The following is a 22,887-nucleotide window of genomic DNA, read 5'->3' on the forward strand; positions in this document are numbered from 1 at the left end:
CTTCTCTGTCTCTCTCACTCTTGTTCTCTGTCTCCCCTTAAAAAGCTTCGAGTGAAACTCATATCCAGAGCTGGTGGAAAAATAACCTAGGAGATGACACTATTGATATGTTCAATAATGGAATTAGCCAGATGCTGAGAATTAGCCAGTGAAATGAACCTATACACGTGTTATGAAGTGACAAAAGTAGGCTGCTAATAATTCTGTTATTTTCTTTAATATTAAAGGGGGAAAACAATTTGAATTGAGAAATACATACAGTCATCTGCAAAAAAGGCAAAAAGTGTGTATGTTTGTAATTAATTTGTTCACACTCTCGTATAAGGAAATTGTGCAGTTGTATGCCAAATACTAATTAAAAATACTAGTAACTTACTCTGAGCCTGTTTTCAAAACGTTCCAGGCTTTATTCAAGACAAAAATGCCTTCAGGCTCTAACATTTTTAAAAATAATTATAATAATTTTACCCTGCAGTGCAAAACTCTCTGGAAAAAAATGAGAAAAAAAATTCAGATTTTTTTGTAGTCTGAAAGTTCTATAATACGCTGATGCTCATTAACACTATTACTTTTAAAATATTAGATTCTGATTCCTCTGATGTAAAATTCTGTTGCTTAAATATGTGCAATTTGGTGTACAGTAATACTTAAACCACATAAAAATTGGGCTTTTATTCTTCATATTCATCATAGTCCGTCTGCACAGAATTGGAAGTGAGAAATAACTTATTTTATGATTTATCTTTATTCAATCACCAACTATTTTTTGAACACTACTTAGTTGTGTTCACTGTTTTATGTTAGATGGTAAGCCATAAAGGAAAAAAAGATAATTCTTGCTCTCAGAGGACAGACAAAAATGAAAACAAATAATAACATTGCGTGAAAAGGACAAGAATAAAAAGTACCCACAAAGTTCAGAATAAATGCAGAGATATTTAAGTAATTAACTTTATCTTGTATAGTCAAGAAAGATATCCCAGACCTGTTATCTGCCCTCTTCTTTTTCTCCCAAATACATTTACTGGGAAGAATATGCTCTGTATTGCGATTTTAAGCCAAAGAAGTGACAGTTTTTACCATCATCGAAAGCACATGTGGCAAAATCTGTGTTACAGATGTTGTATGTAAAATGCTCTGGGGCCACAGCTGAGGTGGCTTTACTTTATCAGTACTATATGCCTTTATTAATGATAATACATATGGCCCTTTTGGGTAAGGGAAAGCCACAAGACAATAAGCGATTTTGGGGCCACAGATGAGGTGACTTTTCTTTATCAGTACCATACGATTTTATTAATGACAATATAGATGGCCCTTTTGGATAAAGGAAAGCCACAGGGAGTAAGTGATTTTTGGGTGTATCAAAGATTTTTTTTTCAAATAACTCATTAAGTAGATAATGGGGAGAACAAAATTCCAGGCAATATGCTATTCTAGTATATGCAGAGACAAGGGTTTAGCTCGTGTATGTGGGGGTAGCTTCATGTGGGTAGCTTCAGGGCTTTGGTTCCAATCCTGGCTTCATTACTTGCTCAGCAACCATGAATAAGTTCCTCTGACTGTGGCATTCATTTCCTCCATGTGTAGAATGGAAACACTACTATCAAGGCTTGTTTTGTGTATTAAATGAGAAACATAAAAGATCCTTGGTGTTCTTTGTTTTAGTCTTCCAATTCTTACGTCAGTGTCTCTTTAGTCATTCTGATTGCTTGAAACTCTTTTTGTAATAGATTCCTTAGGAAGAACTTGTGTGAACACTACACTCATAGATTTTCCATTTTCATAACAGTTTGTCTTATGACTGTATTTGTGAGGGTTGATTTGGCCACATGTAAAATCCTTGGCTTACTTTTTTTCCTTGACTGTCTTTAATATATAATTTAATTATGTTCTGGCATAAAACATTGCTACAGAAAGTCTGATGGCAGTTTTATTTTCTTTACCTTATAAGTGATTTGGTCTTTTTGCTTGGATGCTCAAAGTGTATCTTTCTTTTTACTTAAAGTCCAGTCATTTTCTTAAAATATGTTTTGGCATTGAGTTTATTTTACTAGTACAGTACATAGTGTGTCTTTTTTTTTTTTTTTTAATAGACCTTTTCTTAGAGGAGTTTTGGATTCATAGTGATATGGTTTGGCTCTTTATCCCCACCCAAATCTCATCTTGTAGCTCCCGTGATTCCCACGTGTTGTGAGAGGAACCTGGTGGGAGATGCCTGAATTATGGGGACAGGTCTTTCCCATGCTATTCTCATGATAGTGAATGGATCTCAATGAGATCTGATGGTTTTTTAAAAATGAGAGTTTCTCTGCACAAGCTCTCTCTTTTTTTTTTTTGCCTGCCACCATCCATGTAAGATGTGACTTGCTCCTCCTTGCCTTCTGCCATGATTGAGAGGCCTCCCTAGCCACGTGGAACTGTGAGTTCAGTTGTACCTCTTTCTTTTATAAATTTCCCAGCCTCAGGCATGTCTTTATCAACAGCATGAAAACGGACTAATACACATAGCAAAATTGAGTGAAAAGTACAGAGAGTTCCTGTATATGCCCTTCCCCCGTACACACACAGCCTCCCCCACCATCAATAGCCCACACTAGAGAGGTACATTTGTTTTAATCAATAGACCAATATTGACACATCATTATCACCAAAGTGTATAGTTTATATTAAAATTTACTCTTGGTGCTTTAATTTTTCTGGGTTTTGGCAAATGTGTAATGCTATGTAACCACCATTATTACACAATAATTTGCTGCCCCAAGAATCCCCTGTGTTCTGCATATATTTATTTATTTATTTATTTATTTATTTATTTATTTATTTATTTATTTTTTTTAGACATCTCACTCTGTCACCCAGGCTGGAGTGCAGTGGCATGATCTCTGCTCACTGCAAGCTCCGCCTCCCGGGTTCACGCCATTCTCCTGCCTCAGCCTCCCAAGTAACTGGGACTACAGGCGCCCGCCACCATGCCCAGCTAATTTTTTTAAAAAATATTTTTAGTAGAGACAGGGTTTCACCATATTAGCCAGGATGGTCTCAATTTCCTGACCTCGTGATCCACCCACCTCGGCCTCCCAAAATGCTGGGATTACAGGCTTGAGCCACCGCGCCTGGCCTCTGCTTATATTATATCTCCCTTTCTTCCAAACCCTGGCAACCACTGATTATTTTACTATCTCCGTAGTTTTGTCTTTTCCAGACTGTCATCTAATTGGACTCATACAGTATGTACTCTTTTCAGATTGGATGGTTTCACTTAGTAATATACACTTAAGGTTCCTCTGTAATCTTTTTGTGTCTCAATAACTCATTACTTTTTAGTGCATAATATTACATTGTATGGATATGCTACAGTTTATTTATTCACTTTCAAGATGTACTGAAAGACATCATGATTGCTTCCAAGTGATAGCAATTATGAATAAAGATGATATAAACATCTATAAGCAGGTTTTTGTGTGGACGTAAGTTTTCAGTTCATTTGGGTGAATACAGAGAAATACACTTGCTGGATTGTCTAGTAAGAGTACGTTTAGTTTTGTAAGAAACCACCAGTCTCCCAAAGTGTCTGTACCATTTTGCAGTGAATGAATGAGAGTTCCTGTTACTCCATGTCCTCTCCAGCATTTGGTTTTGTCAGTGTTTTGGATTTTAGTTATTTTAATTGCTGTGTAGTGGTATCTTGTTGTTGTTATTTGCAATCTCCTAATGACATATGATGTTGAACCTCTTTTCATATGCTTCCTACGATATGCTGCTTTGCCACCTGTATACCTTAGTGAGTTGCCTGTTGAGATCTTTCACTCATTTTTAAATTGGGTACTTTATTTTCTTATTGTTGAGTTTAAGAATTCTTTGTGTATTTTGGTTAATGGTCCTTTATCAAATTTGTCTTTTGCAAATACGGATTGAGTATCTCTTCTCTGAAATGCTTGGAATCAGAACTGTTTTGGATTGGGTTTTTATCAGATTTTGGACTATTTGCATTATACCAGTTGAGTATCTCTAATCCAAAAATCCAAATTCTGAAATGCTCCAATGAACATTCCTTTGGGCATCATAACAGTGTTCCAAAGGTTCATATTTTGGAGCATTTTGGATTAGAGATAGTCAACCTATATTTTCTCCTAGTCTGTGGCTTGTCTTCATGTTCTCTTGACATTGTCTTTTTTTTTTTTTTTGAATTGGGGTCTCACTCTGTTGTCCAGGCTGGAATGCAGTGTTGCAACATGGCTCACTGCAGCCTCAACCTCCCTGGGCCCAGATGACCCTTCCACTTTAGCCTCCTGAATAGCTAGGACTACAGGTATGCACCACCATGCCTGGCTAATTTTTGTATTTTTAGTAGAGACAGGGCTTGCCCATGAGATCCTCCCACCTCAAACCCCCAAGTATCTAGGACCACCAGTGTGCATCCTTTTTTTCCATTGTACCTGGCTAATTTTTGTATTTTTTGTAGAGATGGGGTTTCACTATGTTGCCTAGGCTGGTGTCAAACTTCTGAGGTCAAGTGAACCATCCACTTCGGCCTCCCAAAGTGCTGGGATTACTGGTGTGAGCCACCACACCCGGCCTACTTTTGCATTTTATATTTAGTTGTGTGATTTATTTTGGAGTAAATATTTTTGAAGAGTTATAAGATCTGTGTCTAGATACATTTTTTTCATAAGTAGATGTACAGTGTTTTTTTTTAGCACCACTTATTGTAAAAACTATTCCTTCTTCGATGAATTATCTTTGCTCCTTTGCCAAAGATCAGTTGACTGTATTTGTACAGGGCCATTTCTGAACTATCCATTCCGTTCAACTTTTTTTCTGTTCTTTTGCCAGTACCCCAATATCCTGATTACTGTAGCTTTATAGTGTTTCTTGAAGCCACATAGTGTCAGTCCCCCAACTTTGTTCTCCTTCAATTATTTATTGGCTATTCTGGGTCTTTTGGATATCCATATAAACTTTAATATCCACAAAAGAGCTTGCTGGATTGGCTGGGATTATGTTAAATCCAAAGATCAAGTTGGAAAAAAACTGACATCTTAATGATATTGAAGCTTCCTGTCCACAAGTTTGAAATGTCTCTATTGTTCTTTAATTTTTTCATCAGTTTTTTAAGTCCTCATCATAGTGTATCTTTTTAATATGTAGCTTCCAGTCTTTTTTTTCCCTTCTTGGTGTTAGGAGTCTTTATCCTCTCGATTTTAAGAAAGTACTCTTGAATTATTGCCTGCATTCTTCCCTCCCCTACCCTCCCCTCCCTCTTCCTTCCCCTCCCCTCTCCTCCCTCTTCCTTACTATTCCCTCCTCTCCCCTCCCTCTTCCCTCCTCTCCCCTCCCTCTTCCCTCTTCTCCCCTCCCTCTTCCCTCCTCTCCCCTCCGTCTCGCCTCCCTCTCCCTTCCCTCTCCCCTCCCCCATTCTTTCTCTCCTTCCTTCCTTCCTTCCTTCTCGCTCCTCTGCCCCACCCTTTCTCTCTTTCTCCTTTTCTCCCTTTCTCCCTGTCTTTCTTTTTTCTAACAGCAATGGAGTCTTGCTATATTTCCCAGGCTGGTCTTGAACTCATGGCCTCAAGTAATCCTCCTGCCTCAGCCTCCAAAGTGCTGGGATTATAGGCATGTGCCACCAATACCCGGCATCTAGTATTCTGTTCTTTTTCTTCAGTCTTTGGGTATTTCCACATTGTACACTTTTGGTCTTCTTTGCCTTTCCTCTCGTCAATTCCTCCTTTTTCTTAATGTTTTATTATTCACTATTGTGGGTACATAGTAGGTGTATATATTTATTGGGTACATGAGGTATTTTGATACAGATTTTCAATGCACAGTAATCACATTAGGGTAAATGGGGCACCTAAAGCATTTATCCTTTCTTTGTATTGCAAACAGTCCAAGTCTACTATTTTAGTTATTTTTAAATGCACAATATGTTATTCTTGACTTAACTCTAGTCACCTAGTTGTGCTATCAAATACTGGATCATATACATTCTGTCTAACTGTATTTTTGTACTCTTTGACCATCCCCTACCACCCACCATCACCACCCTTCCCAGCCTCTAGTAACTACCGTTCTGCTCTCTTTTATCACCATGAGTTCAGTTGTTTTAATTGTTAACTCCCACAAACAAGTGAGAACATGTGAGATTTGTCTTTCTGTGCCTGGCTTATATCACTTAATATAATGACCTCCAGTTCCATACATGAAACTGACAGGATCTCATTCTTTTTTGTGGTTGAATAGTACTCCATTGTATGTATATCCCACATTTTATCCATTCAACTGTTGATGGACATTTAGGTCGCTTCTAAATCTTGGCTGTTGTGAATAGTGCTGCAATAGACATGGGACTACAGATACCTGTTTGATATACTGATTTCCTTTCTTTTGGGCATATACCCAGCAGTGGGATTGCTGGATCACATGGTAGCTATATTTTTAGTTTCTGGAGGAACCTCCAAACGGTTATATGTGTCTAGAAATTTATCTATTTCTTCTAAGTTTTCCAGTCTATTGAAATACAGCTGCTCATAGTAGCTTCTAAAGATCCTTTTAATTTCTGTAGTATCAGTTGTATTATAATTCCCTCTTCTTCATCTCTGATTTTGTTTGCTTGGGTCTTCTCTCTTTTCCTTAGTCTGGATAAAGTTTGTTAATTTCGTTCATCTTTTCAAAAAGCCAACTTTTGATTTCATTGATCTTTTGTATTCTTTGTTTCTATTTTATTTATTTCTGTACTCATCTTTATTACTTATTTTCTTCTACTACTTTTGGTCTTACTTTGCTCTTGCTTGTATAGTTCATTAAGATGCATCATTAGATTGTTTACTTGAAGTTTTTCCTCTTTTTTGATGTAGGGACCGATAGCTATAAACTTCCATCTTACTACTGCTTTTGCTGTATCCCAGAGGTATTGGTATGTTGTGTTTCCATTATCATTTGTTTCAAAATTTTTTCAATTTCCTTCTTAATTTCTTCATTGACCCACTGTTTATTTAGAAGCATATTGTTTATTTTCCATCTGTTTGTATAGTTTCCCAAAATTCCTCTTGTTATTGATGTCTAGTTTTATTCCATTGTGGTCAGAGAAGAAACTTGATATAATTTCAGGTTTTTTGAATGTTTTAAAACTGGTTTTGTGACATAACATGTGTTCTATCCTTGAGAATGATTCATGTACTGAGGAGAAGAAGCCATATTCTGCAACTGTTGGAGGAAATGTTCTGTAGATGTCGATTAGGTCCATTTGATCTACAATACAGATGAACTCTGATGTTTTTTTTTCTTTTTTTTCCTTTTTCTTTTGCTGCTCCTTGCAGAGCTGTGATGACTAGAGTCAGCTAAGTTTGATGTTTCTGTGTCGATTTTCTGTCTGGATGATCTGTTCAATGCTGAGAGTATAATGTTAAAGTCTCCAGGTATTATTATATTGGGGGCTATCTCTCACTTTGACTCTAATAATATTTCCTGTACATATATGGGTACTCCAGTATTGGATGCATATATATTTATAACTGTTATATCCTCTTGCTGAATTGATCTCTTGACCTTATTTGTATCTTTTTATAGTTCTTGTCTCACATAAGCATAGCTACTTCTGCTCTTTTTTGGTTTCTATTGGCATAGAATATCTTTATTCATCCGTTTATTTTTGGCCTTTGTGAGTCTCTATAGGTGAAGTCTGTTTCTTGAAGGCAACTGTTCATTGAGTCTTCTTTTTTTTTTTCTTTTTTTTTTTTTATTATACTTTAAGTTCTAGGGTACATGTGCACAACGTGTGGGTTTGATGTATAGGTATACATGTGCCATGTTGGTTTGCTGCACCCATCAACTCATCATTTACATTAGGTATTTCTTGTAATGCTATCCCTCCACCAGGCCCCAAGCCCCTGACATGCCCCAGTGTGTGTTGTTCCCTGCCCTGTGTCAAAGCGATCTCATTGTTCAATTCCCACCTATGAGTGAGAACATACAGTGTTTAGTTTTCTGTCCTTGTGATAGTTTGCTGAGAATGATGGCTTCCAACTTCATCCATGTCTCTACAAAGGACATGAACTCATCCTTTTTTAGGGCTGCGTGGTATTCCATGGTGTATATGTGCCACATTTTCTTAATCCAGTCTATCATTGATGGCATTTGGGTTGGTTCCAAGTCTTTGCTATTGTGAATAGTGCTGCAATAAACATATATGTGCACATGTCTTTAAGGTAGCATGATTTATAATCCTTTGGGTATATACGCAGTAATGGGATTGCTGGGTCAAATGGTCATTCTAGTTCTAGATCCTTGAGGAATCACCACACTGTCTTCCACAATGGCTGAACCAATTTACACTTCTACCAACAGTGTAAAAGTGTTCCTGTTTCTCCACATCCTCTCCAGCACCTGTTGTTTCCTCACTTTTTAATGATTGCCATTCTAACTGGCGTGAGATGGTATCTCATTGTAGTTTTGATTTGCATTTCCCTAATGACCAGTGATGATGAGCATTTTTTCATGTTTGTTGGCTGCGTAAATGTCTTCTTTTGAGAAATGTCTGTTCATATCGTTTGCCCACCTTTTGATGGAATTGTTTTTTGCTTGTAAATTTGTTTAAGTTTTTTATAGATTCTGGTTATTTTTGTCAGATGGGTAGATTGCAAAACTTTTCTCCCATTCTGCAGGTTGACTGTTCACTCTGATGGTAGTTTCTTTTGCTGTGCAGAAGCTCTTTAGTTTAATTAGATCCCATTTGTCTATTTTGGCTTTTGTTGCCACTGCTTTTGCTGTTTTAGTCATGAAGTCCTTGCCCATGCCTATGGCCTAAATGGTATTGCCTAGGTTTTCTTCTAAGGTTTCTGTGGTTTTAGGTCTAACATTTAAGTCTTATCTATCTTGAAGTAATTTTTATATAAGGTATAAGGAAGGGATCCAGTTTTAGCTTTCTACGTATGGCTAGCCAGTTTTCCCAGTACCATTTATTAAATAGGGAATCCTTTCCCTATTTCTTGTTTTTGTCAGGTTTGTCAAAGATCAGATGGTTGTAGATTTGTGGCGTTATTTCTGAGGCCTCTGTTCTGTTCCATTGGTCTATATCTCTATTTTGGTACCATTACCATACTGTTTCAGTTACTGTAGCCTTGTAGTGCCGAGACCAGCTTGGTCAGGGAGACCCTAACCCAGCAGCGCTAGAGGAATTAAAGACACACACACAGAAATATAGAGGTGTGAAGTGGGAAATCAGGGGTTTCACAGCCTTCAGAGCTGAGAGCCCTGAACAGAGATTTACGCACGTATTTATTAACAGCAAACCAGTCATTAGCATTGTTTCTATAGAAATTAAATTAACTAAAAGTATCCCTTATGGGAAAGGAAGGTATGAGCCGAATTAAAGAAATAGGTTGGGCTAGTCAACTGCAGCAGGAACATGTCCTTAAGGCACAGATCACTCATGCTATTGTTGGTGGCTTAAGAATGCCTTTAAGCGGGTTTTCCGCCCTGGGCGGGCCAGGTATTCCTTGCTCTCATTCCGGTAAACCCACAACCTTCCAGCGTGTGTGTTATGGCCATCATGAACATTTCACAGTGCTGCAGAGATTTTGTTTATGGCCAGTTTTGGGGCCAGTTTATGGCCGGATTTTTAGGGGCTTGTTCCCAACCTTGTAGTATAGTTTGAAGTCAGGTAGCATGATGCCTCCAGGTTTTGTTCTTTTGACTTAGGATTGTCTTGGCAATGCAGGCTCTTTTTTGGTTCCATATGAACTTTAAAGTAGTTTTTTCTAATTCTGTGAAGAAAGTCATTGGTAGCTTGATGGGAATGGCATTGAATCTCTTAATTACTTTGGGCAGCATATCCATTTTCACGATATTGATTCTTCCTATTCATGAGCATGGAATATTCTTCCATTTGTTTGTGTCCTCTTTTATTTCGTTGAGCAGTGGTTTGTAGTTCTCCTTGAAGAGGTCCTTCACATCCCTTGTAAGTTGGATTCCTAGGTATTCTTTTTGCAGCAATTGTGAATGGGAGTTCATTCATGATTTGGCTCTCTGTATGTCTATTAATGGTGTATAGGAATGCTTGTGATTTTTAGACATTGATTTTGTATGCTGAGACTTTGCTGAAATTGCTTATCAGCTTAAGAAGATTTTGGGCTGAGACGATGGGGTTTTCTATATATACAATCATGTCATCTGCAAACAGGGACAATTTGACTTCCTCATTTCCTAATTGAATACCCTTTATTTCTTTCTCTTGCCTGATTGCCCTGGCCAGAACTTCCAACACTATGTTGAATAGGAGTGATGAAAGAGGGCATCCTTGTGCCAGTTTTCAAAGGGAATGCTTCCAGTTTTTGCCCATTCAGTATGATACTGGCTGTGGGTTTGTCATAAATAGCTCTTATTATTTTGAGATATGTTCCATCAGTACTTAGTTTATTGAGAGTTTTTAGCATGAAGGGCTGTTGAATTTTGTCAAAGGCCTTTTCTGCATCTATTGAGATAATTATGTGGCTTTTGTCATTGGTTCTGTTTATGTGATGGCTTACATTTATTGATTTGTGTGTGTTGAACCAGCCTTGCATCTCAGGAATGAAGCCCACTTGATCATGGTGGATAAGCTTTTTGATGTGCTGCTGGATTCAGTTTGCCAGTATTTTATTGAGGATTTTTGCATCGATGTTCATCAGAGATACTGGTCTAAAATTATCTGGTTGTGTCTCTGCCAGGCTTTGGTATCAGGATGATGTTGGCCTCATAAAATGAGTTAGGGAGGATTCCCTCTTTTTCTATTGATTGGAATAGTTTCAGAAGAATGGTACCAGCTCCTCTTTGTACCTCTGGTAGAATCTGGCTGTGAATCTATCTGGACCTGGACTTCTTTTGGTTGGTAGGCTATTAATTATTGCCTCAATTTCAGAGCCTTTTATTGGTCTTTTCAGAGATTCAACTTCTTCCTGGTTTAGTCTTGGGAGAGTATAGTGTTAAAGTCTCCAGGTAGTAATAATGTAAGTATGTGTCCAGGAATTTATCCATTTCTTCTGTATTTTCTAGTTTATTTGCGTAGAGGTGTTTATAGTATTCTTTGATGGTAGTTTGTATTTCTGTGGGATTGGTGGTGATATCCCCTTTATCATTTTTTTTGTTGCATCTATTTGATTCTTCTCTCTTTTCTTTTTTATTAGTCTTGCTAGTAGTCTATCAATTTTGTTGATCTTTTCAAAAAACCAGCTCCTGGATTCAGTCATTTTTTTTTTAAGGGTTTTTGTGTCTATCTCCTTCAGTTCTGCTCTGATCTTAGTTATTTCTTGCCTTCTGCTAGCTTTTGGATTTGTTTGCTCTCGCTTCTGTAGTTCTTTTAATTGTGATGTTAGAGTGTCATTGTTAGATCTTTTCTGCTTTCTCTTGTGTGCATTGAGTGCTATAAATTTCCCTCTACACACTGCTTTAAATGTGTCCCAGGGATTCTGGTACGTTTTTTTGTGTACCTGTTGTATGATTTTTTATTTTTGATGGTACTATGAGGTAGAAATACTATCTTATAACCCATTATTTTAAACTGATGACAACAGTGATTGCAAAAACAGATACCAAACAAGCAAATAAAAAACTAGTAAAAACTCTTTGTCCCCCACTTTTCAACTTTTTGTTTCTATTTATATCTTACTGTATTGTCTCTCAAAAAATTATAATTTTTTTTTTTTTTTCCCTTGAGACAAGGACTCACTCTGTCACCCAGGCTGGAGGGCAGGGGCACAATCTCAGCTTACTGCAACTTCCACCTCCTGGGCTCAGGTGATCTCACATTAGCCTCCCAAGTAGCTGGGACTACGGGCATGTGCCACCATACCTGGCTAATTTTTTTTGTATTTTTTTGTAGAGAAAGGTTTTTGCCTGTTGCCCAGGGCTGGTTTCATGTTGCATGTTGCCCAGGCTGATTTCAAACTCCTGGGTTCCAGCAATCCTCCCACCTCAGCCTTCCAAAGTTCTAGGATTACAGGCATAAGCACCACACCCCACATAATGTTTCTTTATTTTATTTCATTTTATTTTTTGAGGCAGAGTCTCGCTCCATTGCCCGAGGTGGAGTGCAGTGGCATGATCTCAGCTCACTGCAACCTTCACCACCTGGGTTCAAGTGATTCTCCTGCCTCAGCCTCCCAAGTAGCCTGGATTACAGGTGTGTGCCACCACACCTAGCTAATTTTTTTGTATTTTTAGTAGAGATGGAGTTTTAGCATGTTGGCCAGGCTGTTCTCAAACTCCTCACCTCAAGTGATCCACCCACCTCCGCCTCCCAGAGTGCTGGGATTACAGGTGTGAATAATTTTTATTTTCAATCAGTTCATCTTTTAGTCTTTCTACTCGAGATATGAGTAGCTTACATACCACAATTACAGTGTTCTAATATTCTGTGTTTTTCTGTATACTTACTATTATTGGTAAATTTTACACCTTCAGATGATTTCTTATTACTCATTATCATCCTATTCTTTCATATTAAAGAACTCCTTTTAGCATTTCTTATGGGACAGGTCCTTGTGTTGATGAAATCCATCAGCTTTTGTTTGTCTGGTAAAGTCTTTATTTCTTCATCATGTTTGAAGGATACTTCCTCTGGATATACTATTTTAGGATAAAAGTTTTTTTCTTTCGGTAATATGTCCTGTCACTCTCTCCTGGCCAGTAAGGTTTTTGCTGAAAAGTCTGCTGTCAGACACAAAAGTCTGCTACTGCTTTCCTTTCTTTATCTTTGACCTTTTGGAGTTTGATTAGTAAATGTCTTGAGGTAGTCTTCTTTGGATTACATAAGCTTGGTGTTCTATAACCTTCTTGTAGTTGAATATTGATATCTTTTTATAGGTTCGGGAAGTTCTCTGACATCCCTTTCAATAAACTTTGTACCCAGGTCTTTCTCTCTACTTCCTCATTACAACAAAGCACTCTTAGATTTGCCCTTTTGAGTATGCTTTTTAGATCTTGTAGGTATTCCTTATTCTTTTTCCCTTGTTTTTTGTCTCCTCTGACTATGTATTTTTAATTGTTTTTTGTCTCCTCTGACTATGTATTTTCAAGCAGCCTGTCTTCAAGCTCACTAATTCTTTCTTCTTTTGATATGTTCTGCTGTTAAAGGACCCTTTCGCATTCCTCAGTATGCCAATTGCATTTCTCAGCTCCAGAATTTCTGCTTGATTCTTTTTAATTATTTCAGTCTTTTTGTTAAATGTATCTGGTAATATTCTGAATTTTTTCTCTGTTATTTTGAATTTCATTGAGTTTCCTCAAACAGCTATTTTGAATTTTCTGTCTGAAAGGTCATATATCTCTGTCTTTTCAGGATTGGTGCCTGGTAGCTTATTTAGTTATTTGGTGAGGTCATGTTTTCCTGGGTGGACTTGATGTTATGGATGTTCATCGGTGTCTGGGCATTAAAGAATTCGATATTTATTGTAGTCATTTTGGGAGGTTGTCTGTGTGCAGGAATTTATCCAATACCTCTGGGTTTTCCAATTTGTTAACATATAGTTGTTCATAATAGTTTCACATGGTACTTTGCATTTCTGTAGTATTTGTTGTAATGGCTCTTTGTTTTTTATTTTCTTTATTTGGGTCTTCACTCTTTTTCTCTTAGTCTAGTTAGTGGTTTTTCAATTTTGTTTATCTTTTCAAAATGCCTATTTTTCTTTTGTTGATTTTTTTAATGTCTGTTTCATTTTGTTCTGCTTGATTATTTCTTCTACTAGTTTTGCATTTTTTTCATTATTTTTAACTGTAATCATCCTACTGTACTATGTTAAACACTAGAATTTTATTCTATTTAACTGTCTTTTGTATACATTAACCAACCACACTTTCCAGCTTCTGATAAGCACCATTCTACTCTCTATTTCCATGAGATCAACTTTTTTAACTCCCACATATGAGTGAGAAACATGCAATATGTATTTCTCTATATGGATAATGACCTCCAGTTCTATCCATCTTACTGCAAAAAACATGATTTCATTCTTTTTATGGCTGAATAATGGTCCATTTTGTGCGTGTGTGTGTGTGTATAGTTCTTGTTGTTGTTTTGGTTTAGAGGGTGCATGTGCATGTTTGTTACATGGGTATATCGCGTAATGCTGAGGCTTGGGCTTCTAGTGAACCCATCATCCAAATAGTGATGATAGTACCTGATAGTTTTTTTTGCCTTGTCCCCATTCCCTCCTTCCTTCCTTTTGGAGTCTTCATTATCTTATTATTTTCACCTTTGTGTCCATGTGTACCAATTATTTAGGTTCCACTTATAAGTGAAAACATGTGATACTTGATTTTCTGTTTCTGAGTTAATTCACTTAGGATAATGGCCTCCAACTCCATCCATGTTGCTGCAAAGGACATGATAGATACTTCCTTATGGCAGCTTTTACTAATTTTGGATGTGACCTTTTTTTGCTTTTCTAGTTCCTTGAAATACGTCACTACATTATTTATTTGAAATCTGTCTCTCTTTTTTTATAAAAAGGGTCTCACTCTGTCACCCATGGTGGAGTACAGTAGTACAGTTACAGCTTACTATAACTTTAAACTCCTGGGCTTGAGTAATCCTCTCACCTTAGCCTCCCGAGGAACTAGGATTACAACCAGCCACCGGGACCAGCTATTTTTTGTCTTTGTTTTTGTTTTTGTTTCAGTAGTGACAGGGTCTCACTTTTTTGCCCAGGCTGATCTCTAACTCCTGGCCTCAAGGATCCTCCCACCTCAGCCTCCCAAAATACTGAAATTACAGCCATGAGCTTCTGGCCCTTTTGTGATGTGGGTATTTATTGCTATAAACCCTTAGCACTGTTTTTGCTGTTTCCCATAGATTTTGGTTTGTTGTGTTTCTATCCCCATTTGTTTCATGAAATCCATTTATTTCCTTCTTCATTTCTTTGTTGACTCAGTGTTTCCTCAGGAGCATGTTGTTTCAATTCCATGTGTATGTACAGTTTCCGAAGTTCCTCTCATAACTGATTTCTAGTTTTCTTCAATTGTGGTCTGAGAAGGTACTTGATATGAAGTAGTTACTTTTTCATTTGTTGAGATTTGTTTTGTAGCCTACCATGTGGCCTGTCCTGGAGAATGTTCCATATGCTGATGAGAAGAATGTATATTCTGCTGCTGTTGGATATGTTCTGTAGATATCTGTTACGTCCATTTGGTCTAAAGTGCAGTTTAAATCAAATGTTTCTTTGTTAATTTTCTGTCTAGATTATCTGTCCAGTGCTGTCAGTGGGGTGTTGAAGTCTACAACTCTTGTTATATTGGAGTCTGTCTCTCCCTTTAGTTGCTTTATATATCTAGGGGTTCTGCTGTTGAGTGCACATCTATTTATAATTGTTAGGTCTGCTTGTTGAATTTTTCCCTTCATCATTATATAATGACCTTCTTTGTCTTTTTTTTTTTTTTTTACAGCTTTTGGGTTAAAATATGTCTTATCTGGTATAAGTGTATGCCTTCTCCCACTCTTTTTTTGTTTCCATTTGCATGGAATATCTTTTTCTGTGTCTTCACTTTCAGTCTATATGTGTAATGAGTTTATTGTAGGCAGCATATAGTTTGATTTTTTTTTAATCCATTCAGCCAACTTGTATCTTCTAAATGATTAATTTATTTCACTTATATTAGAGTTTATTATTGATAGGTGAGGACTTAACTCTGGTCATTTTGTTAATGGGTTTTTGGATGTTTTGTGTATTTGTTGTTCTTTTCTTTCTCTTTTATCGTTTCATTGCAGTTTGGTTATTTTCTATAACATTTGACTCCTTTCTCTCTCTTGTTTGTGAATGTGCTCTGTCAGGTTTTATACTTTAATGTGTTTGCATGGTGGTAGATATTGACCTTTTATTTCCACATGTAGCTCTCTCTTAAGCATTTCTTATAGGGTCAGTCTACTGTTGAATTCTCCCAGTTTTTGCTTCTTTGGGAAAGACTTTATTTCTCCTTCATTTTTGAAGGATAGCTTTGGTGGGTATAGTATTCTTGGCTGACAGTTTATTGTTGGTTTGTTTTTGGTTTTGGTTTTGTTTTCTCAGCACTTTGAATATATCATCCCATTTTCTCCTAGCTTATAAGTTTTCTGCTGAGAAAGTCATTGTTAGTCTGTTGGGGTACCCTTATATGTAACTTGATGCTCTCTTCTTTCTGTTTTTAGAATTCTCTTTGACTTTTAACTGTCTCATTGTAATGTGCCTTGGAAAAGATCTTTTTGGGTTGAATCTTTTTGTGTCTTTAAGTTTCCTGTATCTGAATGTCTATATCTCTTACAAGGCTTGGGAAATTTTCAGCTATTATTTCATTAGAGAAATTTTCTATGTCCTTGCCCATCTCTTTTTTTTCTGGAACACCCAAAATTTGAGTATTTGGGCACTTTACAGTTTCTCATATGTCCCATGGACTTCCATTCTTTTTTTTTTTTTTTATCCTTTTGTTTCTTTTCTGACTAGATTATTTAGAAAGAACTGTTTTCAAGTTCAGAAACTCTTTTTTCTGTTTAATCTACTCTATTGTTGAATCTCTCAGTTGTACTTTTATTCAATTCATTGAATTTTGCGGTGGGGAGAGTTGGGGTTTTTGTTGTTGTTTGTTTTTGAGACAGGGCTCTGTCACCCAGGCTGGAGTGCAGTGGCAGTGCCATGATCACATCACAGCTCACTGCAGCCTTGACCTCCTGGGTTCAAGGGATCCTCCCATCTCAGCTTCCCAAGTAGCTGGGACTACAGGCATGTGACACCATGCTTGGCTAATTTTGTTTATTTTGTGTAGAGACAAGAGTTTTGCCGTGTTGCCCAGGCTGGTCTCAAATTATGAAAGAGAGAGAGAAAAAAATATTTTTTTACTTTCAGACAGGCTCTCTGTCATCCAGGCTAGAGTACATTGGTGCAATCATAGCTCACTACAGCCGCAAATCCTGGACTCAGGAGATCCTCCCACCTTATTTTCCAGACTAGCTAGGGCTATAGGCACATGCCACCACACCTGACTTACTTTTTAAAGAATTTCCTGTAGACACAGTATCTCACTGTGTTGCCCAGACTGGTCTCAAACTCCTGGCTGCAAGCAGTCCTTCTGCCTTCCTTTTCTAAAGCACTAGGATTACATTTGTGAGTCACAGCATCTGGCCCTGTTTGGTTATCTTTAATGATATCTATCTATGTTGAATTTCTTATTCAGACCATGAATTGTTTTTCTAATTTCTTTGTATTATTTATCTGTGTTCTCCTATACCTCACTTAGCTTAAATTTTACTTTGAATTGTTTCAGGCATTTCGTAGATTTATTTTTGTTGGCATCTTGCTGGAGAATTACCGTGTTCTTTTGGAGGTATCATGTTTCCTTACTTTTCATGTTTCATGTTTCTTGTGTCCTTATGTTGATGTCTGTGCATCTATTGTAATAATCACTTCTTCCGATTTTACGGATTGGCTTTCATAGGCAAAGACTTTTTCCCGTATATGTATCCATGATGTTGGTTGAGTAGGGTGTTTTGGCTTTGATTTTGGGTGGGCAGAGTAGTTCAGTCTTCATATGATTTATTTGGCTGTAATCAGTGTCAGTGGTATCTGTGAATTCCTGTGTGTCTTAGGTTATGGTTGTTAGTGGAGACTCTGGTAAGGATTTACTGTGGACAGGGAGCCAGTTGAGCCAGCCCTCAGGCCCCAGTCTTGGCAGCATGCTGATAATGCAGGTACATGTTCAGGCACTGGTGATAGTGGGTCCAGGTAATCCTTGGGCCTCCACGTGGCTTACTTGGGTGTCAGCAGTAGCAATGGTGGGCCAGGTGGGCAGGGCTAGTCCCTGGGTCCATCATCAGCACTCATGGCCACCAGCAGTGGTGGCAGTGAACTGAGAGGGCTAGTCTCCAGGCCTTTAGGTGACACGTGCAGGTGGATGGTGGCAGTGGCTGCACGTTGGGTCTCAGGGCCCTCTGGAAGGTATGTTTGGACATCTATGGTGGCAGACAGTGGTGGGTAGATCTCCAGACCTCTGGACAATACACATAGCACTATTGGGGTCATCGTCAGGTTGAGCAGGCCTGTCCTTGGGCCCATGTATGGTACATGTGCAGACAGTTTATATTGGACAAGACTGGTTGATCTCCAGATCCTAGATGATGTGTGTGGGTGCTGGCAGGCTGGGCAGGCCCTTTCCCAGGCCCCTGGAAGGCTTATACAGGCACTAGCAGCAGTAGGCAGGGCTTATTGATCCCTGTGCCCCTGGATGATGCTCACAGGCCTTTGCCAAGGCAGGAGCAGGGCAGGGTGGGTCTGTCTTGAAGCCCTGTGGTGGTGCTGTCAGGCACAGGTTGTGCTTAGCATGGCATTTCTACCCCCAGGACCCCAGACGGCACACTCAAAAATCAGTGGTGGTGGTGGTAGGCAGGAGGGCCTGTCCTCAGGCCCCCTGACTGTGTGTGCAGGCACCAGCATCAGCAGGCATGGTGGGTTGATCTCCAGTCCTGGATGACATGCTTGCTAATGCCAGCTCTGATGCATGGGGCAGATCGATCTCCCAGCTACCAGGTAGCACTCTCAGGTGGTAGCATCAGTGAGTGGGGCAGGCCTGACCTCAGGCTCCAAGCATGCCTGTCTCCATGAGCCTGAAGGTGCACGCAAGTGCACATTCACCCAGGTGCTAGGGGAGGCAGGGTTGCTATCAGTGCCAGCAACTCCAGGAAGGCAGCTCCCAGGCTCTGGGGAGCACATGCTTCAGCTGCCTTTTTCCTAGGGGCAGCCTTCCTAATGTGCTGCACCACCCGTTTCCTGTGGTATAGGACTGTATGTGGGCTAGAGGACTAGGGACCCAGCTGTACAGTTGAGTCCAGCTCATGTCACAAGGTTGCAAATCTATAGGTGGACATGGAGTAGATGTCAGTAGGGCTCCGAAGTTGTGGAGATTCAGGGCCTGTTGAGCCCTGGGGCAGGTTGTTATCTGGTAGGGGTTGGGTTCTCAAAGTGGCACCATGTGGCAGCTGCTTGGGTCTCAGGATGTTGTATGAGTTCCAGCACAAACTTCCTCTCTAGAATAATGCATCACTTTGACTCCTGGCAGCTTCCTCTACTAGTCTCAGGGTGCTTGAGGGCTGAGGAGTCATGGCTGGGTTTGCAGGAGTCCATGGTGAGAATGTGGACCACTGGGGATCTCTCTTACCATTTTCCTGCACTCGGGCAGGTCGCCCTGTAGTGTTTCTCCTGGCTTCTAGCCAGTCCTAACCAGGTCAACTGCTTCGCTTCCCTCTCCTTCCATGCCTCAGAGGTTCCCCATCCCTTTCCTGCTGAATTCCTGTGTTCTCTTTTAAATGCTCTATTCAATGTGTTATTATCTACTTGCTGTTTTGGTACTTCTCTGTGGAACAGGCAAGTGCCAGGTATCTGTGGTCAGCCATACTGAAGCTCTCTCCAAATCCATTTTCCAAATCAATTAATATAATTTTTCTCTTTTATTATATTAATGTTGCAAATTTCATTGATTGATTTTTAAATATTAAATAGCCTGAAAAGTAATATCCCTTTTAAAAAAATTTTACCATTTTTATGTGGTATATCATTGGTTTTATTTTTCCTTTTCTGATTGTGAGTGAATTTCATTATGTTGCATTCTATTGACTATTTTGATTTGCTGCTTTGAAAATTGCCTGTTTATATTCTCTGCTCTTTTTTATATTTTAGTGCTTTTTGCTATTTTTTAAGAATTTTTGTTTAGTATGGATATCCAGCCAGGCATGGTGTCTCATGCTTGTAATCCCAGCACTTTGGGAGGCTGAGGCAGGTCATTTCAGGTCAGGAGTTTGAGACTAGCCTGGCCAACATGGCGAAACCCTGTCTCCACTAAAAATATAAAAAATTAGTGGGGCATGGTGCCGTGTGCCTGTAATCCCAGCTACTAGGGAGGAGAATTGCTTGAACCCGGGAGGTGGAGGTTGCAATGAGCTGGGATCACGGCACTGCATTCCATCCTGGGTGACAGCAAAACTCTGGTCTCAGAAAAAGAAAAAAAAAAAGAGAGATCCTAACATCTTCCTCTTCCTTCCCCTATTTCTTTCTATATATAGATAGAAAATTTTATATCTGGACACCATACTGATTATTTTTACTAAATCTATTTAGTTTTCTTCCTTGAGATCTTAGATGTTCCAAATTTGCAGGTTTATCATCAGTGACAAGAACCAGATTTTTCTCCTATATTTTGATTATTTCCTATTCTTATTGTATTTGTTAGAACCCACTAAAGAATTTAATAATAATAATGCAATATGGTATCCCGATTCCTGGTATTAATAGACATGATTTTATTGCAGAATGGTAGGGCTGAAGGAGGAAAAACACAGATGTGATCTCTGCTACAGTCAGTTCGTTTTGGCAAGCAGTTTGTTGAAGCACAGTGCAGGGAAATGATTCTGAAACATTTGCAACACTATAGTTTTGTTCTCTGTTGACTAGAAAGAAGTAAAGAGTAAAACAACTTATAAATACTTGACGAACAACTTTTTTCCTCTGGAAATTAACTGAGCTAAGGACAGTTCCTGCTAACCCAGTGTTATAAAAGGACTGCAGCCAACACAAAGGGCCTACTTGGCTTTAGAAACAATGAATTGAAATAGAGGCCAATGGGCAAGGATCTCTGTTTTTCTTCAGCTGTTTTAACCATGTGTATGCAGATATAGTAGGCAGAGAATTGAATTTATGCAAAGGTGGGGTTTTGCCATGTGAATACAATGAGTTGAGGATGCACAAGAGAATGACTATATGATGGAATTTCTGTGGGTTTTAATGGAGATGACAGAAAATGTAGCAGGATCAGTGCATTGTGGGTACTTTCAGGGTAAAATTTTTTTAGAGTTGGAGTTGCAGAGGGAGAGAAGTGGAAAACGAGTGTTAGAGATTACAGGGTGGAACACTTACCACTGGACATTTCAAGAGGCTATAATGAATGACAAAGTCTCTAAGATATGAGCATTGGGGTGCTGGAGATAGGATGAAGAAGACTGAGGTAGAGTGAAGTGCAACAAACCAAGAGGCCTACCTACTGGAAGGATTATTGATACAGATATAGAAATCACCTAAATTAGTTATGACAGAGTTAGTGTTGGGGCACTTGTAACTTGGAAAGTAAAATCTTCAACAGATTAATAGGAGTGACAGGGTGGTAAACAACTGCATTAAGTTATTCTGAGGTAATTTTTTTTTCTTTTTATTCTTTATTGAACCTGTCTTAGGATGTTCTGAGGTAAAACTCTTCTCTCCTGGCACCAATTGAAAGTGTGGAGAATTTCAGAGCAATTAGAAGTAACTAGGAGTTACTTCATATATACAGAATCCACTAGTTAATAATTTTAAAAATAGTATTCTAATACACAAATTAATTTTACCAAAAGCAGAAAGATGGTAAACCATTTTAACCACCATAGAAATTATTATGTACAATTGAAATGAAATTTGACTTTCATATACCATAGTCACTTATTAACTTCTAATATGTAACAGAGCTTGACTGGTAATTACCTGTTGCAATAATGCAGCTTTTTGAACTTTGCCCCAAATGCCATTACAGATAAAATTCGTCATTTTGAGAACTAGCATGATTTTTTATTTTTTGTTTTCACAGATATTTCTCCTGAAGGGGAAAAGTATAAACCCTTAATTACTGAAGAAGAAAAAGTGCAATGTATTTCACATGAAATAAACCCATCAGCTATTGTTGATTCTCCTATTGAGACAAAAAGCCCCGAGTTTAGTGAGGCATCTCCACAGATGTCATTGAAACTGGAAGGAAATTTAGAAGGTATGTTCTAATGAGTCAAAATGAGCTATATTTGATTTAGTAAAAACTTAAATTTAATAAGCTTTATAAACAGATTATCAAAATTTGTATATATTTGGGTAATTTATCTCAAATTAGGTTCAGTATTTTTATGTTTTTAGTAATTGGTCTTTTTTTAATGACTGCCTAACAAGTCATCCCAAAACTTAGTGTTGAAACACCAACCATTTCATCTCATGATTTTATTTGCCAGGAATTGAGTCAAGACTTGGCTAATGTGATTTTTCGTAATTCATGTTCCTTTATCTCAGAGATCAGTAGGTGCTGGTCCGCTGGCAGCTAGGCTGGTCTGAAGGGTCCCAAAAAGCTTCACTGCTATCTTGGCAGATACAGCTTAGCTGGGCCCCTCTCCCTCTTCATGTGGTTTCAGGGCTATGTACTCTTTCTGGCAGGATAGTCTGACTTCCTATATGATGGCCCGGGGCTCACAGATGCTAAGGTGAAAGTGACTTGTACTCTTAAAAGCTGATCTCAGAACTAGCACGGTGTCACTTCTGTCATGCTCTATTAGTCAAAGCAGTCACAGCCCAACCTGGATTCAAAGGGAGGGGAAACAGAACCCACCTCTCAATGGGAAGGGTGTCAAAGAATTTGCATCTGTCCTAAATCTGCCATAGTCGGCCCTCTGACCAAAAATTATTTTCATTCCTCCCATATGCAAAATCCACTCACACCTTCTCAAAGGCTCATCTCATTATGACATTAGCTCAGAGTTTAATAAGACAAAGTCAAGCCTCAGTGCAGATGAGTTTTCTCATCTACAGATCTTCGAGTACAGTGATTCTCAATCTGAAGACCTGTGAGTAAAAAAAAAAAACAAGTTCCTTGTTTTCCATACGTACAACATACAATGGTGAAACAATCTTTAAGACAACTTTTCAAAAACAAGGAAGATGGGAAGCAGATAGCAGTCACTGGTCCCTAGAAATTCTAAAATCCAACCAGGAAGAGCATTGTCAGCCTGCTTCCTTGCACCAAAGCTTGGTGTGCTCAAGGGCTCTTCTGTTTTGAACTATGTTTGTCCCCTTCAGTCTGAGCTTATAGTGCTTCCACAAGCAGAATTTCTAA

At 38.5% G+C, this 22,887-nt stretch overlaps 1 protein-coding gene across 11 annotated transcripts in view; it reads left to right on the forward strand.

Annotated features, from left to right (window-relative positions):
- NEK1 (NIMA related kinase 1) overlaps positions 1–22,887 on the forward strand; it is a 209,473-nt gene that overhangs the window by 142,672 nt on the left and 43,914 nt on the right. For all 11 annotated transcript variants that reach the window (XM_023228849.3, XM_023228827.2, XM_023228872.2 and 8 more), the window contains one exon: positions 21,604–21,780. In XM_023228849.3, coding sequence (XP_023084617.1) covers positions 21,604–21,780 — 177 coding nt within the window. The remainder of the gene's footprint in view (positions 1–21,603; positions 21,781–22,887) is intronic.

Source organism: Piliocolobus tephrosceles, chromosome 3 (assembly GCF_002776525.5).
Source record: "Piliocolobus tephrosceles isolate RC106 chromosome 3, ASM277652v3, whole genome shotgun sequence".
Taxonomy (NCBI): Eukaryota; Metazoa; Chordata; class Mammalia; order Primates; family Cercopithecidae; genus Piliocolobus; species Piliocolobus tephrosceles.